This window comes from Seriola aureovittata, chromosome 7, assembly GCF_021018895.1.
Source record: "Seriola aureovittata isolate HTS-2021-v1 ecotype China chromosome 7, ASM2101889v1, whole genome shotgun sequence".
NCBI lineage: Eukaryota > Metazoa > Chordata > Actinopteri > Carangiformes > Carangidae > Seriola > Seriola aureovittata.
Genome location: NC_079370.1, coordinates 16,274,474 through 16,294,061, shown reverse-complemented (window position 1 = coordinate 16,294,061; position 19,588 = coordinate 16,274,474). Strand labels below are relative to the sequence as shown.

The 19,588-nt window shown below is 41.4% G+C and overlaps 1 protein-coding gene across 4 annotated transcripts in view; it reads right to left on the bottom strand.

Annotated features, from left to right (window-relative positions):
• Positions 1–19,588, bottom strand: part of ptprub (protein tyrosine phosphatase receptor type Ub) — a 149,948-nt gene that overhangs the window by 9,623 nt on the left and 120,737 nt on the right. For 2 of the 4 annotated variants that reach the window (XM_056380744.1, XM_056380746.1), the window contains 10 exons: positions 13,336–13,408; positions 13,152–13,228; positions 10,194–10,211; positions 8,564–8,600; positions 7,409–7,506; positions 5,107–5,223; positions 3,924–4,078; positions 3,303–3,438; positions 2,410–2,559; positions 337–651 (listed from right to left, as the gene is read on the bottom strand). In XM_056380744.1, the coding sequence (XP_056236719.1) occupies positions 337–651; positions 2,410–2,559; positions 3,303–3,438; positions 3,924–4,078; positions 5,107–5,223; positions 7,409–7,506; positions 8,564–8,600; positions 10,194–10,211; positions 13,152–13,228; positions 13,336–13,408 (1,176 nt within the window). The remainder of the gene's footprint in view (positions 1–336; positions 652–2,409; positions 2,560–3,302; positions 3,439–3,923; positions 4,079–5,106; positions 5,224–7,408; positions 7,507–8,563; positions 8,601–10,193; positions 10,212–13,151; positions 13,229–13,335; positions 13,409–19,588) is intronic. The other 2 variants (XM_056380745.1, XM_056380747.1) reach the window with 1 other exon arrangement.

Genomic DNA, 19,588 nt, shown 5'->3' with positions numbered 1-19,588 from the left:
GCCTATTCTCCAGAGATGTAAGTTGAGGAGGGGAAGGAAAAACTGGGGCGGGTGTTATCTAGTCATGCCTTGAGATCAATGTGGTCAGGGATCAAAGCCCAACAAAATGGCATGAAGGAACTAATCCCAAGCAATGTAAGATACAGAAACAGTGAGGGGAGGGTATGTCAAGAAAGTCTCAAGTAAAGTTTAGATAACCTCAAGACTGTGAGTGAAAACTTGTACAGCAAACAGCGACTCCTGTGTGAGTGAACTCAAACATTTTGTAAAGTCTCTTTTTCCTTATAGGGTCAACATATCAATGGCAATAAAATAGTATATAACACTTGACCTTACCCAGGCAGAGTTTGACTGGTTGAGTTGGTTGAGCATGACCACAGCTGTGCAACCGTAGTCAAAGACCAGCCTCCAAAAGTCCGCCGTGGTGCCGGGCAGAGGGTGAGGGGTCACGATGAAAGCGGCCTGTCGATGGAAGCTGTCGGCGAGAGCAGCGTTGATGTAATTGTTGCTTTCCCCTTCTGTCGTAACCAGAAAGGCCAGGGCGCGATCAGGCGGCAGAACATCCATGCTGCGGTTCTTCTCTCGGTTTCTGGGCAACAGAGCAATGCTGCACTCTTCCACATCCAAGTGGGGAGTAACAGAGTTGAGTGTCTGCAAATGGAAATGTTAAAGAGGTGAGATGAGAGTGAGGAGAAGACGACATGACATTGAAAGGAGCGTTTAGAAGATGGGAGGCGTGAGGAGTGGTGAGACTCAGCAGAGGAGTTAAAGATGTTAGAGAGGAGGAGAAGGAAGAAAAGAGAAGTGAATCAGACAAGAGCAGAGAAGACTGGGAATGGAGAGGATGCCAAGAATCCAATAATGTTAATTGAAAGAATCTTTAATACTCAGAACATAACGCTGACAAACTGATTTAAAAGAATAACGCATAAATTAGGCCAACTGCATAATAAAAGGGAATGTAATGAAGTTAAAAAAAACACTCAAAAGGAAATATTGCATACCGATTTTCTTTGATGAACTCTCTGTTCATTTAGCTGTAATTACATTAGACAACTTGAAAAAATATTTGGATCATTAATACACCACATCAATAATAGATCTGTGACTTGCTGATCTCAGTACTACCAGTTTGCTGTTTGCTGTCTGCTGGATGACAGAGTAAAAAGCAAACACAGAGCTCATTGGGCAGTAGAGAGGCTTTCAACAACAATGTCAGATGGATAAGTTCACAAGATCAAAGAGAAGCATGTAACATTTTCTTTATGAAAAACTAAGTTTGTGTCACCTCCCCACCTACTGTACTATTCCCTAATCCAAAGCAATACATCGATCGCAATTCCTATGTAGTATACAAGGATAAAACAGTGTAAAATTAACAGGGGAGCATGAGCTTTTTCCCGTATTACTTTGAAATGCTAAACCTGAAATCAATGCGGCGGCTGGCTGTGCGCTACAGCAGAGGGAGGTGGATAAGGCAGGTAAAGCATGTGGGAACACAGCTGGCTCTCTTCTCTCCTAATCAACATCTAATAAAATGTTCTGAGGCCGCATTCCTACAAACCAGGCAGGATTTCAATGACACAGAATCAAAAAAAGGAAACTAACATCATCCTGCACAAATACACACACACACACACACACACAGAAATGGATGTTTATCCATTGCTATCCATTATGCTATTCCTTTCTGCACACTGTTAATTTTAAAATGTCTGTGCTATAAAGAATATTTCTACAACAGAGCAGATGTAGTCATCGTCTGTTTATGTGACTATGTGAATACCAAACAGACTGTTTTAACTTGACTGAGTGACTACAGCATAAAGCACAAGACAGATTATATGCAATACATCCAGTACATACAGCAATACAAATACAATATACAATATAATACTCCCCAAATTGTACACAGGTATGGTTGGCTCAAAGTGTGACTGTATCACCTATAACTTTTATATTCAAGCCATCAGATTTCAAACCTCAACATCCATTAATATTACTTCTTATTATTAGTAGAAGAAGTAGTAAATTTAACAATAGCAGTAATAGTGTTTTACATGCACAAAGAGTTGATATATCTGAGGTTAGTAGTACTGTGGTAGCATTAGTAGTAGCACTTCAGTACATGTAATACTTGTAGAAGTAGTAGCATTATTGTTGTCACTGAAGTTTTACTGTAGCAGCTGAAGTGCTACAGGTTATTAGGTTCCATTAAGGTAATTAAAGTTTTGTTGATGATATTAAATAAACTGCATTATGAATGCAAATTACTGTGTGTGGGCTGTGCAATTAAGAATATGAGTTTGCATGTTTCATATTTTAATGGCTGCACATTTCAACAAAAATGAAACTGTGCTTAAAAATTGATCAAGGTCCTGCTGTTCCACTGTCCAGCACAACACTGACCTGGAACTCTTCCCGTAGCTGAGAGGAATTACTCTGGGAATCCACTCGCAGCATCTCTTTGTAGGTGACGGCGAACTCGTTCACCAGGATGGCCGTCTCTCCGCACAGACAGGCCTCCAGAATGGCATCGTGGATAAAGATATACTGCTCCTGAAGGGACAACAGGTTACATGATTAAGTGCTGTGTTTTTGCACACGTGTGGGCATGCATATGTACTCTAGTGGTAACACGTTATAGTATTATATGGTTGCAAACAGCTAAACGAAGGAGGCAGGTTAAGACAGAAGAAGATTATAAACCACTCTTTGAGGAACTGTTATGAACATATGTAGATGTAAATAAATAATCAAACAATATGAAGAACAGCAGAGATTTTTCATAACCTGCCTTGTTCTGAATTAAACATGTGCCATAATGTTGGTAGTGTATCAAAGCTGTTGGGGAATAAATAAATATATTCTTAGTAAACAAACACATGCAGTGTGCATTTAATTAGAGCACCCCTGCTACAAATGTAATAAACAGCTAAGTGTTGGATTTACATAATAAGGGGTGAATATGCAAATTATCTACACATCTCACAACGTCCGTGCCTACGAAGCACACTGAGAGACAATGTGAGTCTTTTCTTTTAAACTATTGCAATGACCTTTACATAAGTCCCAGAGGGGAAGTATGAAAATACACCCCCCTTGCTCTTTGAATTTCCAAACAACAGGAGGGAAAAACAAATGCTTTAAAACCTGACTCTTCAGAGATTCTCCAGTAGAGGACAGAGGTTATGCTATTATGTCCACTGATGTAACCTTCTGAATATATATGCAAGAAAAATTTAAGAGATTAGACTTTGTTTGAATGTGAAGTGGTTTCCTGGCAGCGCAATTAACCTGACCTCTGTCTGGATCATGTTGATGCGTCGTGAGCAGAGGGTTTTCACACAGTTGTAGATATCCACCACGCCTTCACATTCGGCCATGTCCAACATGACATCCAGCACGATGTAGCAGCCAGTGCGGCCCGCCCCAACACTGGAAAAAAAGAACATCTTTCATGAGGAATAATGCATAATTTTACAATCACTATTTCAAGTTTCTGATATGGTTTTGAGAATAAAGTGTGTCTGCTCAGGAGCACAAATTATTAGCACTAAATGAAGCTAGCACTAGCGCTAGCAGCCAATGGGGGAAGCTAGGCTACACTGTGCTTACTGCCAGTCTGCTAGGTGTCAATGGAAACCTTTGAATTGGCAGGGGCATGTGTTTCACAAAATTGAATTAAATAGAAGTTAGGTTAGCATGAAAGGCACAATGTTATATTTTGTCTTTATTTAGCAGGCTAACAAAAAGTAAACTACGGGTGCTAACAGCCATCACTTCACTTCACATGTCAGAGTGACAAACATGTTATTATTTATTACTAATATAATACATATTTATCATACTCTTAAAGGAATTGCAATAACAGATGTTTTTATAACACTACAGGTCACAGCAGTTGCTAAGCATCGCATTACCTGCAGTGGACCACCACAGGGCCAGCATCGGGAGGTGTAGAAGCTTTCACTCTTCGTATAAAGGACAGCAGTCCAGTTGCGTGATAGGGCACACCGTGCTCGGGCCAGGATGTGAAGTGGAACTGACGCACCTCGTGCTTGGTTGAGTATCCTCTCTGTCAACACAAACACAGTACATATTAGCGTTACATGCAAAGCATTACATTTTATATGGATTGCATCCTAACCATAGTAGCCTACCGGCCATTATTTCATCCAAGACTCGCTCACATCCATTCACAGGAAAACCCCCACCATCCCACCCCTACCCGCCTCCACGAGAGATGTGGCAGATTTTTCGGTTCAATGTGAGGACAACCGGGACATTATTTATGTGGGGTGTTAGGTCTTCTAGGACAGTTAGGCCTCTGGGCATCACATGCTAGTAGCAGCTACAGTGTGACAGACACGCAGAAAGGAATTACTGAGGCTCTCGGAGCTCAGGGAGGGCTGGGAGGTTTCTCCTCTCTGTTGGGAGGCTGGTGCAGTCACACAGCAATTTCTTCCTCTGTACAGAGATGACAAAGTAAAGCCACGCAAAGCAAAGATTTGTTGAAGACAGAAATCCAAAAAAAGAAAGGAAAAGAGCTATGGAAAAACAAGCTGTCACCAGCTCCAAAATTTGCGCCGATTTGAATAAGCAGCAGTGTGTGCCCATGGAGAGCGACTGTGACAGTGTGATGATAATGCTGTGTTTGTGCCACTGTCATTCCGGTGGTGCTCTGAGCCAATCCAAAGAGAGATCCCCTGAGAGATTGACAGGATGGAGGCCATTGGGGGCACAACACTGCAACAGCTATATTGGAAAGACGGTGGGGGTATTCATAGAGCTACTGGTGTTAATTCCTCTAAATTTAATATGTGCACCTCAACCCCATCAGCACTAAGTCCTGCCAAGTATCTAATCCCTTCTATTAATGAACTAGTTCTAATTTTAATTCTTATTTTACCAGGTAACAAGAAAACATAGCCAACTCATGTCCATCAATAGATCACAGAAAAAGACAGAAAGAATATGCAGTTTGCAGTAACACAGCATTGCATATTGCTTTCTACCCTGAAACACTAGGCCTAGTGAATATTATAACAAGCATTAACAAATTTAAAAGAAGGTCAGCCAAATGTAAATCTTTGTTAAACTCACCCTCTCCAAGGCAAAGGTGCGAACTGTGTATTCAGCCAGTGTCTCTGTCTTAAGCAGAGTGATTTTAATGTCACCGTACATCTCGCTGTCATCAGGCCAGTATTTACAGCATTTCACCTGTTTAAAAACAGTGAAGCAACAGGGTGAAACCTCAAATCGACATTCCTTGAAAATGCACCTGCAAAACTGTAGAAGGTGTAACATGAATTAATCTGTTTGATAGAGTGTTGTGAAGGTTGAGTCGCCAGAAAATGTTCTACTGTTTCAACCTTGTTTTTCAAAATGCAGTATACTCAAATCTCCTCCATCCTCTGATACTAAGGATAACCCCAACTTTACAAAGGTCAAAACGATTGAACATAACAGGTCTTCAGGAGCAATTTCTATAAATCTCCCCCTCTTGTTGACAGAGGTACGTTATAAATTCATATATATATATATATAGGAATAGACCAGATTAAGTACTTCAACGGAATGTGCTGCAAGTCCATTCCCCGCTATTAAACAATGCTGGTGAGGTGTTTTAGGTCGCTGTTTTTCTGTTGACTATGTCAATTTAGGTAATTAACTTTATCATACCATCAATTTTATGAAACGATCGCTGTGTCTCATGAGGGCCGCATATTTTGAAGGACAGGGTCTACGAAGGCGTGGCTTTTGTAGCCATCGGCAACTGCGAGGGCCAAATTGAAAATGAGATGGTCTAGCCTATGGAAGATTTCCCATTTATCCTTGGCCACTGCTTTCTTTGCAGAGTCTATTTCCTCGGGATAGGTTTGGCTACGGAGGATCCACCATGTGGATCCTCCTTTGCCCGGGAGACGAACGATGCATTACTCGTCCGCATTTGAAGGAGCCCTGGAAATGGGACAGCCCTGTTGAGGCGCTGTGATGCAATCGGCCTTCGAACACATCCTTCGAAGGAAGCAGCCCCTGAGTTGAGACACAACTAATTATCTTTTTTTTCCCCCTTGGTCTAGAGCAAATGAGCCAAATTACAGGTGTGAAAAGCACCATTAGTGTCAACTTCGCATCATTCCTTGGAGCAGTTTTGGATTTGTATGGAAGTACTTTTCACTGTATTTGAAATTTAAGCATTATAGCCAGAGCAAATGCATTGTTAGATATTGTCATTTCATCTCACAAGATCAGTTTTAACAATTTATTCAACAGCAAAAGAGATAAAAGATTACCTGCGTCATTATAATTTATAATAAAGTAATGATGATAAAAAAAATAAAAAATATTAAGGACTTAATTTGTTACTTTAACCAGATCAGAAAAATATTGATGTAAAATTTAATAAGTTGAAAACCTACAACGGTTACACCTCAAATGTGGCAGAAGAACAAAAACAACCTGCTCCTCTGCAGATATTTCATCTCAGAGGGCAAAGAAAAGAAAAACACAATAATCACATAATGGCGGGAAGCATAATGAACAGTAGGGCAGCAATCTTTTTTCACCAGCATCAGGCACAAAGGAGGTAATTTTTTTATTTAATAGAGGTTTTATTTGGATTCAGCCACACAGACCAGTCCTCATTTGTTGACTGTTCCCTGAATTGTTAGGATGGAGAACCAAATTGGATGTAGGGCTACTGCTAGAAAAATTGTGTCATTTTAACCATCCACTGAGGTAATATGTTTCTCCTGTAGAGGCTGAAAAGGATGGAGTACTTAGAGCAGAATTCATATGCTTCAGGTACTTATGTGAGCTGGAAAATAATGGCTCTACTACAGCATAGCCATTAAAGCTGTGTAGTCATGCAGTGTATATAAGGACAGCATACCTAGATATGTGGCTCAGAATATGTTTATATGTGCCACAAGTATTTTATAGCACATTTTATGGACTCTATGATGATACCATTATGACGCAGATTTCCATAACACACTGTCGCTGTTTCATGGTGATGGACAAACAAGGGATAATCCATGCAACAATACCATACTTTAGAAAGCATATGTTTAATGAAAAATTTAAAAATAAAGCACAAAGACTTGCTTAACACATGCTTTTGATGATTCCTGATATTCACATGCCACAGAAAGAATGTGGTACTGAAAGTAGAAAGAATAATGTTGTTAGCAGTCTCATGTCTGTGCACTAAATATGAAGCTACAACGGGCAGCTGGTTAGCTTAGTTTAGCATCAAAACTGGAAACCATGGTCCTGTGAGAAATATGTTCATGAAATGCATAAAAGCCTTTCAAATAGACACCAAAATGTTTCCATATGGCAAATTTGGGGTGTTTCTGAGCACTGGGTGGTGATGGTGGGGGGGGTGCACATCACTTACCCTGCCAACCTCCACTAGCTTAGTGATCATGACGATGCTGAAGCAATTTTCCTGCCATACCATCCTCCAAAAATCATACAGAGTCTCCTGCTTGGGTCCTAATGGAAGGGGGGGGGGGGGGGGGGTAACAGAAAGAAACATAAAATGGCAGCATCAAAGCTTGTCCTCTCAATAAGGGAGTTCTTGCTGCTGTGAAATCTCGTATTATTGTGACCTAAGTGTCCTTCTTCAGACGACAGGGTACTGATCTCTCAAGATTGTGCTGTCAATAGAGTTATTGGGAACTCCAAGCAGAAGGGAAGGGGCGATGGGTGACAAAACAACAGCAGCAGCTTATGATGAAAGCTCACAGGACCATCAGTCACTCATTGCCATCTGAAGGAGGACATGTTTACGAAGCGAGGCACAACTTTAAAAGGATGATCACGTAGGAAATAAATGCTCAGATAGACAAAAACACTGCTGACGTCTTTTTTTTTGTTTCTTGGCGGGTTTCATCTGCCACTGTCTGTCTCTGTAACAGGGGGAAGAGGGGGTGCTGGTGCAAGATAAGCAGATGAGCAGACCTTGAGTGACTTTGTGATGGGGGCTCCCTAGAAAATGACAGTCCTTAGGGTATAGAAACAACAGAGGGAAATTTTAAACACTGTCTCACACACACACACACACACACACACACACACACACACACACACACACACACACCACACACACACACACACACACACATACAGACTCCAACTGTCCATCAGAAGCAGCTTTGTATTGTATTTGAGCGTCAGTGGGTGAACTACAGGTTCTCTCTCTGACGATGAACACACCGCTCCACACGTCAGAGAGATTGAGAAGGTACAATCAGCGTGTTTAATCATTCACCTCTTCTCATGATTCATTCAGTGACATCACTAACACAGCCTTCATGGATTGGTAGTCACACCATCACCTTTGGATTTGCCAGAGGGATGGTTTTGGCAAGGGACTGTGCATGAGCAGGCTCACTGGCTGGATCATCTTCAATTTATTACACCATCCTCACCATCCTGAGTCTACACACACACACACACACACACACACACACACACACACACACACACACACACACACACACGCACACAAACACACAAACACATACTATAGCCTTGCTGGGATACTCACCCTGAGTGGCGATGAAGTGGTTGGATCGATGGTAGCCCTGAAAGAGAGAAGAGGGATGACATGCTGAGTAAGCCATCTGCGCCTCAGGCACAGCTGTATGGGAGGGTGTCTCTCTGTCTCACCCCTTTTTTTTCTTTTTTTTTTTAAATTCCCCTTCCACTTTGCATTCTGCTCTCCTACTGACCCAATCTCTGCAACTGTGAATAACATTTCCTGTGTAATTTTCATGCACTGTCTGACCTATAGCTGACTCCAGACCATGTCTTCGCCCTCAAAGACTCCACAGAGAGTTTGGAGCAGTTGAGGCAACACACGGTAAATACTGTATCCTGACAAACTGCTGATGAATCTTGGGGGAAAAAAAAAGTCATTTCTGAAGTGAGCCGGGGCGAGCTGACTGAACAATGACTGAATCTGTTTGACAGGTTAATAAAGATATGATAAAGAAACTAAAGGCGCACGCCCTTCAATTTCAGGTGTCCGATTTATTTATCAAGCTCTTGCTCAGAGTGCTGTCCCATAAAAACAAATCAATTTTCATTGGAGAAGCAATATCTACTATATCTGAGGAGATGAATTAAAGTGAAACCACATTTTTTTCTATTAAAAAAACAACAAAAAACTCCTTGAATTATTCCATTCTTGTCAAGTGGAAGAATCATACACAGGTTTCACATAGATGCATGATATCATCACCAACATAAACAGTCTACTAGAGCAAACTCTTGTATGTACAGTGAAATATTCTGAGATCCTTTTTATCAAAGGGTGTGACAGCCTTTGATACAGATGACAGACGTTTTCATACAGTGAGTATGGGGTGATAATGAATGAACAATGAGATGTCACCTCTACAGCCTTGAGGGAAATAAGCACTACAAAGACCACCTGAGGGACTTTAAGGACGAGCAACGGAAGTCCTCCTGAAAACAAGTACTGCTTATATCACGTCCCGAGGTAAGTGAGACACCTGATCCTGAGAGTCTATGAAAACCTCCTCTCCTAGAAAGCCACATGGATGTTGTGGTTCACTGAGTGTTGTCATTTTGATAGGAGCAGCTGGAAGGATAATTGATGCCCCAATTACCTTGCATGACTCTGTGGAGTGGAGAAGGCAGGTTAGGAATAATCTGAATAAACTCCCAAGCCCATCGGCTCTCATCAAATCAGCGTGAGATGGGGCAATCCACATTGATAACAGTTTTTATCTTTTTGCAGAGGGCATCTTCCTAATATGCCGAGTACGTCCACGTTGCGGGATTGCTAAACTTAATTGCATCCAGTCAGATAAACGAGGACATGTTTGAAATGGAGATGGATGACCAGTGCTGTGAGGCCTACTATCCACAATTCCTCTGGCCCTAACCAAAAACTAACAGCATGAATGCTACCACTCTTCCACTTGAGACGGTCAGCATAGCAACTAAAAACTTCTTGAGTCTTGGCCACTTCTCAGAACTAACAAAGACAGCAGGGTCCTCAAATGTGCACAAACCTGAAACACACTGACCTTTGAGCATTTGTGGATAGAGGAGAGTGTAAAGAGCAGAGGGAAGTGGGAAGAGAAGAGGGGGGAAAAGAGCAAAAACAGAGCGATGGCAGGCAGAAGAACGAGCAGTGAAGTACTTACTTCCCTGTTAATCCGAATCTACAGGGTCCAAGGTCGAGGAAGTGGGAAGGGGAGTAGAAAAAGAAGACATATAGGCTAGTTAATGAAAGAAGCTTTTGGTAAATAGGAGTTATGGTTACAGACAGATGGGAAGAAGTGTGTGTGCCTGCATGTGTGTGTCTATGTAACTACAGCAGGACTGGGGTTATATGTTGGAGCACTAATTTTTTGTTGATCAGATTTGATTGACAGTGGCCTGGCAACAAGCAAACAACCCCACGACTGTCTGCTTTGATTCTAATGTCACTAAGCTCTTGATAGAGCCGTGAAGTGGGATGAGCTATTTCAGGCATCCCTGGTTCTGTAATTAAAAGCCCCACTCATCTTTCCCATAGACAATGTTTCTCTGGATTGTAGCACCGCTGCAGCTTGGATCAGCATGAAACTCTACTAACCCGTCAGTACAAAAAAGAAAAAAGTACAACTGCATTAGAAAATATCTGCTTCTTTGACAAGGTACAAGCCTTTTTTACATAGATACTTTTGGGGCGGGGAGTTCACAAAGCTACTCTCCCATGGTGCAATTCAGTGAGAAATATCCAATTACCGAGCTTAAATACTGTTAAATGTGCCACTAATGGCGGGCGGAGGCTAAAGATTATGGTGTTGAGACAATTGACAATACACTCTGCAGCTTAACTAAATTAATCTCTGAATTTTGGGTCAATTTTAGATTAATTCAACAGCTATGGCATTGTGTTTTGTTCACAAGTTCAATTACAAAGTGTTTTCAAATGGCTGCCGTTCTGATTCCCACCCCCGACTGGCTTCTTCTCCATGGCAACAGCAGCCAAGGCTCATGGGTACTGAAGTATTTAGAGCTGATCTGACATGCCAAACTGACTCTCGAAAACAAAGTTAAAATAATTAAAACTAGTGGCCATAACAGCGACCTGTGGGGTCATTACATCTTGCGGGAGAGTCCCACGTTTTCAATGTTAAGTAACAGTGAGCATATCATATAAAGATACACTTGAAATGGGAATTTCAAGACACCCTTCTGGTTAAACCCTTCCAGTGGGCCCTCCCTCTTAGCAACTGTGCTGGTGCATGGAAATATGTGAAATCGATTTTTTCCAAGTCCTGGAGAATAGCTAGGACAAAAACCAATGTGTAGAAATCTGTCACACAAAAGAACGAAAACTATGCAGACTTAACTTTCTGTGTGCATGTTGGACCCGATTACTTCGAGTAAGAAGCTGAGAAACAATGACAAAGAACGACGACGAATGCTTTTCCATTAGGAACATTACAGCAGACAAAACTGATTAACAGTGTAACCATGTGTGGCGAAGTTTGTATGTGTTTATGGCTGTGTGGCCATCTACAGTTGTCAGTAAGGCCCTGTTACTCTTTAGATGCAGACGAAATGTAAATTAGCGACAGCCGCGACGCACTGGGCCGCTCTGCAAGCTGTCAAACATATGCAAAGTCGTGCACCTCTTCAAGCAACACACACCGCAGGCAGGCAAAGACTCAGATATTAAGTGACAGAGAACGAGGAAACAGAGAGCTTGCACTTTCCCACCTCTGTTTTGAAAGCGCAATAATGTTTCAGAGGGAGGAAAACTTTTCCATTTAACCTCCGGTGAAATAATTACAGGCTGTCCAAAATCTGCCCAACTGTGGCTATGTAGTTACTATTCAGCTTTGCGGGTCAGCTTTGTCAGGGAGTAACATCACTGACACCGACACTGTAGTGGCTGCTGAGTGGTGTTTTCCCTCTAATGCCTGCACCTCTGTGCCCTTAACGCTAATGGAGACCCTCACAATAACTACAGTCCTAACAGCAGGCCAGGTTTTTAATGCCCTCTCATCATAATGAACTCTCTAAAAGCATCTCGCTGCTCGCCATTCTCTACAGAGACATAAAAGAGAGGGAAAAAGCCCTGTAGTGTCAAGCATTTTGATGATACAATTTGGCCTAAAGGAGGAATCCAACCAAAATCAAGTCAACTTATGCACCAGGTAATTTTCTCTCACTGAAAAAAAAAATGATACGAGTTATTTTTCAAATATATTCTTTAAAAACATTTTGACTGAGACATGATCTTTCAATCTCCTATCAACCTCAAACAGCAGTGGGAGTAAATCAGCCCGCCTCATCTTCTCACAGAGTGCCATATTTACTTTACAGTAGTCCCAATGAGAGACATGCAAAATAAATCTTATGAGATAAAGAAATCATATCAGGTTGCCAGACTTCTCTTGACATAACTCAAATGACAAGCAACAACTGAGGACTATGACAGCAAATTCACAGGGGAACCAAAATACAAGTTTCTATCTACAGTATATCTGCTAGTAAAATGGCATTTCTTACAGAATCTGGGTTGATTTCTTTTGTTAATAACTTCTAGTTCTTCTGCTCTCCGAATAAACACAGCCTCCGCTAGTTTTCATGAATGAAAGCACACATGAATGAGACTGTGTGAGACACATTAGCAACATATACATGTATTTCATATGATCAGTGAGAATGTTACTGTGGCACTGCACGTGTGGTAGACAGTTAAGGTGAACAGTGGAAAGGATCATCTCCTCCCGGCCCATCCAGAGATTGAATAACATCAATCATGTCTATTTAATTTAGGGGGATTTGTGGCATCTTACAGAAAGGTTCATCTCCTCTGCAAGGCATTAAATGCATTTATTCCACGCTGTTTTAATAAAAGTGATAGCAGAGTTAGTCTGGGTCAGGGATTCGGTGCAGCAATTGACAACCATGGCATCTGGCAAAACACCGCCAGGAAGGGTGTTTGATTGGATGAAAGCTTCCAGGTGAAAGTGGGCCAGCAGACTGGTGGGCTTACGGGAATGAGAGAGATGGACTGTGGCTTTGCAGGGTGTGAGTCTCAGCAGAGACTGACTATTTGTATCCCATGTCAAACAAAGGCAGAAAAACAAGATTAGACTTACATCAATGTAGTTAGCGTTGATGTAGTCTGAGTTGGGGTCTCCCAGGAGAGGGTGGAGCTTGACTCTGTGGCGGTCATCTGAGACAGATAAAAACAAAAGAGCAAAGAAATGTTGAGGAAATTTTAATAATATTTATTATGTTGTTATTTTTCTATACAGGATAAAATGGGTTCTGATGACTTACATCCCAGCAAGGTGTCATGTCTCCCTTTGGTTTTGTCCTTCTTCTTTGTGCAGTCCCATCCATCAAAGAAACTCTACAGGGATGAAGAGACTCCGTATTAAGCATTCAAATATCCCAGGTAAACATAATCACAGCTTCAACACACATCTTTGTTTGTTTTATGGGTGATAAGGAAGTTTGTTTTTCATAGTTAACATGTCAAAAGCCTATCAGCGCATCAAGTACATAGATCAAGAGCCACTGTATCCTACGAAGAGGAGAGCGGTTTGGTGCTTTATGCATGATAAGCAATTTAAAAACACAGTGCCATGAGCATCATGAAGTCGTAGTTAGACCCAGAGCCCTCATGAGTCATGGACCACCAGTTGCACCTATTCTTGTTAAAGCCCTCATTGCCACGGATTATAATTACCATTTTAACCTGGTTGCTATATTCCCACTGGGTTTATCACAATGCAAGCTAATGGAGGCAATTTTAATTACATACCTCACATATTGACCATTCGCTAACCCCCACCCCCAAAGAGTGATTATCCAAATATAACTTAGACAACATAACTAGGCAGAGCAGGTCCGTCAAACTTTGGATTGTGCAAAAGATGCCAAAGTGTTGAACATGGGGCTGAGGTAGAAGCAATAATTGTTTAGAGTGTGGTGTCATTTTTTTTCTCTTTCAAAACCAAAAACACAAGAGACAAAATGTGAGGAATGCATTACTGCATTAAACAGCACGTTTGACTGTTCTGACCTGAGTTGAACTCCATGTTCGGCTATGTCACTAACTACCTGCAGTGGTAGAAGACGGATGCTATCAGAGTTGAGGCTAATATTATTAGCTCCTTGTCTTTATTGGATTTGGAGTTTACGCTCCAGCAACCTCAGCCAACACTGTCCAAGACAGATTTTTGCACTTTTAGCTTCAGTCCTTTAACACCATGTATGTAACCATCAGGTGCATATTTAAGATTCTTTTTATAAGGCTTTTGTTTCAGAATAAGGCACTTGAAATAAAAAGTCAGTAATGAGTCATGAGATGAAGTACTGCGGATGTTTACTGTTATGTAACTTACTGAAAATTTCTATATACAGCACACAAATCACTCTGTGGTGAGATGACTCTTATTAAGGGTGAAGGCAGAGGAAGTGTCTAGAACCTGCTGGATGGCTGCTCAGCCGTATTATAACACATCACACTCATCATACACCTGTCTGCATGGATGCACTGGTGAGCGCTTACTCTCACACGTCGCCATAAGCCACTTTTAGGCATCCACTGTGGGGCCAAATTAAGCCTGTAAACAGCCCCGTAGGACCAATGAACAAAGCACACACATACACACACATCCCCCCATACCAGTCTACCCCCTGTGGTTTTCAGCCACTAGGGGAATTTGGTGAAACTCTGCCCAAGTCTGCATGCTGAGCAGGGGATTACAAAGCAGTTCCCCCCACAGAGAGCCAAGAACCAGTGAAATCCTGCCTGGGATTACACCCTCCTACTCACTTTTTCCTCTTCTTTTCATGCACTCTCTCGGGGTCTGTCTCTCTCTCTCTCTGAATCCCTCATTCTCTTTACCTTCTCCTACCTCTTCAACATTCTTCATCATCTTTTCTCTCCCTGTCCACCTCTTCCATCTTTCTCCTCCTCATTTTTGACACTAGACCTCTGAGCTCTCTCTGTTTCTCTGCTCCCACCACTCCTCTGCTCAGCCCTCCAGAGAGAAGAGAGAAGCAGGGAGAGGAAAAACAAAAGAAAAACTGAGAGAGAGTGTAAGTATATTGAAGGGAAGGGAAACAACACAGACCCGTGGAAGATTGATTAGAAACCTTCATTGGCAGGGATCAGTGGGGTGGGTTGTTTCAGAGAATCACATAAAATGAGTAAAATGAGATGAAAGAAATTATGAGTGCAGTCCTGAACTAGTAACGCTATTACACTTTGTACTATCAACATCCCACTAGATTTTATCGTGTGCATTATCGTTCCCCTTCAACAACAAAGCATTGGGGAGCATGCTGTCCTCGACAATTTCCCTTTCATCACCACTCAATAACTGTTACGTCACCTGCCTCTGACCTGTAATTTTTTATCCGCAATAATTTTAAAAGTGCAAAAAGTGATGAGATTGATAATCCCTCTACATTCAGTAAAAATCCAATCCGGGATGTCTGAGATATCACACATAAACATAACATTTCTAGTCAATAAATAAAATTAACAGTTTTGTGTTACCAAAAAGGTAGCGTGAGGTGGTTGTTTTTAAAATAAGCAGGGTAATTCAGTAGTCCATCATCCTTCCTAACCTCAGCCTCAAGGTGCAGTTATAGTGGAAGTTTTTGAGTTCTCCAGTGAAGCTTTGCTGTTGTTTACTCCCCAGGTTCTGCAGTGAGAATATTATTATTATTTGCCTTTATTTGAACTCAAAAACAATCACTGAGGGCTGGCACTCATTCACAATAATGTCAGATAACAGTTTAAATGACTGAAAAAGATACAAAATAATAAAAGATATAAGGCAAAAGAAAACAATAATCTAAAACAAGTGTAAAAATACTATTATTTAAAAAAAAAAAAGTAATTCTGTTCTATAGCACTAGTTTAGCATAGAAGTGATATAAAATAAGATGGTAGCTTCGCAGTCAGGGCCTCATAGAATAATAGATAATGTGTATAATCACATTATTCAGACAGAGAAAACCACCCAACTTTTTCATACAGGATGCAATTATGAGTACTATAAATATCACCAGTCATAAAGCCATGAGCAGAATGATGAACAGCATTGAAGGGTTTAAAAGTGGAGGCATAGGCATGCCTATAAATCACATCACCATAATCCATAACAGAGAGAAAAACAGCTTCAACAATCCTTTCCCCACAAAGAAGAGAAAAGTTTGCTCTATTTCTATTAAAAAAATATGTTTTTGTCATAATTTCTTGACAACATTGTCTATTTGATATTTGAATTTGAATTTGTCATATATCCAAATAACAAGGTACTTCTCTACCTCTCTCCTTGTACAGTGTAAGCATGAAAGTTTTCCTAACATTACCTGTAGCTCTACAGAACAACAAAAGTTTTATGTGGAGATAGTTTAAGACGAACATTAACATTATGAAGTGTAAAAAGAACTGGACCTAGAACTGAACCTTGTGGAACACCCTTAGTTATTGTAATGAGAGTAAAAACTCAGAGAGAATAGTTAGTGAGTTCATTGACTAGTGAACTAGGTAATTCAGGAACCACACACAAGCACTTGAACTTAAACCAATATGACTGCAGTGACAGCAGCTGCCACACATACAAGCCCTCTATACAACTCACTGTAAATTCTTGATCATTGTTTTTACAGAACATAGGTATTCTTCAGGGAAATAAAAACCTGTACCTTCCAGGGGAGTGTAATATGATACTCCTCATCATTTTCCTTCATAATAGAGAGAGACACTCCATCAAAACACATACTCTAGCACAGAGGGAAAAAAACACAAAGAGGTGTGTATTGATTTTTTGAGTGGAGTGTGTTTTGCCTTTGAGGGACAATTTAATGAGTCTACAAGCAGAGTTCCAGAGGGGGAAACCATGAACCAGAGACAAAAGACATTTTCTGTTTTTCGTGAATGCCATAGGCCGTGGGTGACAGGGACGGACTTCTCTCCAGGGTGTGATCTCAACTCTCAGCCACAATCATTCCACTGGGGAGAGGCATTCAGAGATCTGGGCCCTTCATTATGTGCCATGAATCATACAACTAGAGACATCAACCACTGCAACAGCAGGAGGGGGATAAGCAATGTTTTTGAAAAGAAAAATATTTGTACTTACGGTTGAATTCAGGGCTAAAACTCCAATGTGCATTGAAAAAAAAAAAAAAAAAAAAAACTAACCAAGCAATAATCTGCCAAGAAAACTTAAGTGATTTACAACAAATAACAGCAGTGGTGCAAGCACATTCAGAACAATTCCTGGTAAGTTCCTGAACAGTGAGCTGGCGATTAATAGTGAATTAAAAGCTATTCTTTTCCTTATAAATGTCAAGATCAACTCCTCACTAGATGACAGGCTGTCTGATTTGTTTTCATGATGAGCTTTAAGGATCTGAGCACCAACAGGATCATTATGGAGCATCACAAGACTTCTGCTGTGAGAGGGTCTCAACTTCTGACTTCCAAATATCAGTCCTATATCAAGCGTGCACGCTTGATATATCCATCACTGCTGTGAGAGATTGAACGAGTGAAACTGTGGCCAACATCAAGAACAAAACGACACCTTGTCAATGTGAAATGTCTTATACTAAATAAGATATAGTGGCCACCATTCGTGGCATCGTAGTCTGATGGTGACTTTTGTGAATTGTAGAGCATTTATTTTGCATTATATTCTGCAGAGGGAGGTAAATACTAACATTGCTACTGGGAGGAGTTTATTTGGAGGTTACAGGGCATGGGAGATAAGAGCTCTCTTTTCTCACATTTCTCCCTTTGTACCCTTTCATCTTTCCACCCTTCCCACTCAACCCTCCCAGACGCTATTTGCCACCCTACAATCTGTTAGCAGTGGTCAGGGGACTCACTAGTTAGAGGCACCTCCAGAGAGGTTTAACCTCATCAGACCTGCCGTCATGACAGAGGTGTTCTTTGGACCCAAATGAGGATGATTTATTCATACGCTCAGCAACAGTGTGATCCAGCTGTCTTTTTAACCCGGCTAATTAATTTCAGTGGGTGGTGAGGCGGGTGCTCTGATGATTGAGGATTGGAGGATTGATGGATTCCACTTACGCAAGTGCATTCAAACTAATATGGCTCCTCTAAGCTAGCACATATCCACAACATGTAGTAATTGCACATAATCCTTCTTACTGACTAACAATGAAGATAAACAAACTACTCAATTTTGGGTACAATCTCATCTTGATGAGACAACCATGGTAGCTTAAGTATTGTTGATGCTGACCGCCCAACCCCTTAGTTGTGTCTCGTACATGGGTCCAGTAGTATCACAAACTGGTGAGAGGACAAAATGCATCCTTGTCGGAATCCAATGTCCACTTTGAAGAAGCCCAACTCACAGCTATGATTCGTCTGGGTAGTCTTGCAGCCCTCCACAATCACTCTGTCTGTCTATCTGTGGACTATATCTGTAACTTGTTTTCGCGCTGTATGTTCTTTTTGTATTCTTTTTGTTGTGTGTGTGTGTGTGTGTGTGTGTGTGTGTGTGTGTGTGTGTGTGTGTGTGTGTGTGTGTGTGTGCGCCTACACTGCAAATCAATTTCCTTTGCCAATAATAAGGTTGATCAATCACTCACACAGCAGCTCCCACAAGATATTTTGGAAGTTGTCAAAAGTTTCAAAATCCACCAAGAGGATTAGCAATTCTCAGTGATGTGTCAGTTATCTATGACAGATTTAAACCCGGTCCAGGACAAAATCTGCGCTTCTCAAATGTGGGGTTTGACATAAGTCTCCTCCACCATGGAGACCTCTGACTAATGCAACTTCCACTACAGAGAATGGAGGCTCAGACACTCCCAGAATGATCAAGAAGTGTCTGTGGCACAGAGCAGCATGGTTTGTCTGTAAGGTTTAGAAGTTCCTCAAAATACTTCTTCCACCTTATAACAATGGTGCCAATTACGGTCAAACGCTCCTGCTGAGGAAAGCCCAGGTACTGACCTACATTCCCTCCTGGGGTGCCAAGTAGTGCAGCAAAATCTCTTCTAGCCATGATTTCCCTTCTTTTAGTACTACACCAGCGGCCTTTATAACTTCCCGGTTTTTCCTCCGCTGTGCTAGGAGTACCCAGGTTAACCAGGCATGGAAGTACATCAGGGTAGCCATGTCCCAAACCTTATGGTGAAGAGGGAGCTAACCCAGAAAGCAATGCTTTGTCTTTGCTACAACCTCCCCTATGGCAACAAGCTCCAAGCATTAAATGAAAGAATGAGATCATAGATACAAGAGGCTAAAGTAAGTTTTTTTTTTTTCTTACACATGGTGGCTGTTCTCAGTAGGGCAAAAATTTCAACAAACTTGGGGTGCTTAGTGATGAGACACTGCTCTTCCACATTGAAAGGAGTGCTATTGGCAACTGGTAAAGAAGACACCGGGTCACATCTGTACAGGTATACTGTCATACTGGAGTGGAGACCTCAGGATATAACTAGGCCAAGTACAAGAGATTATACCTTCCAGATGCTATGGAAGCACCTGGAAAACCTCCCGAAAACGAGGCGTTCTACTGTGACC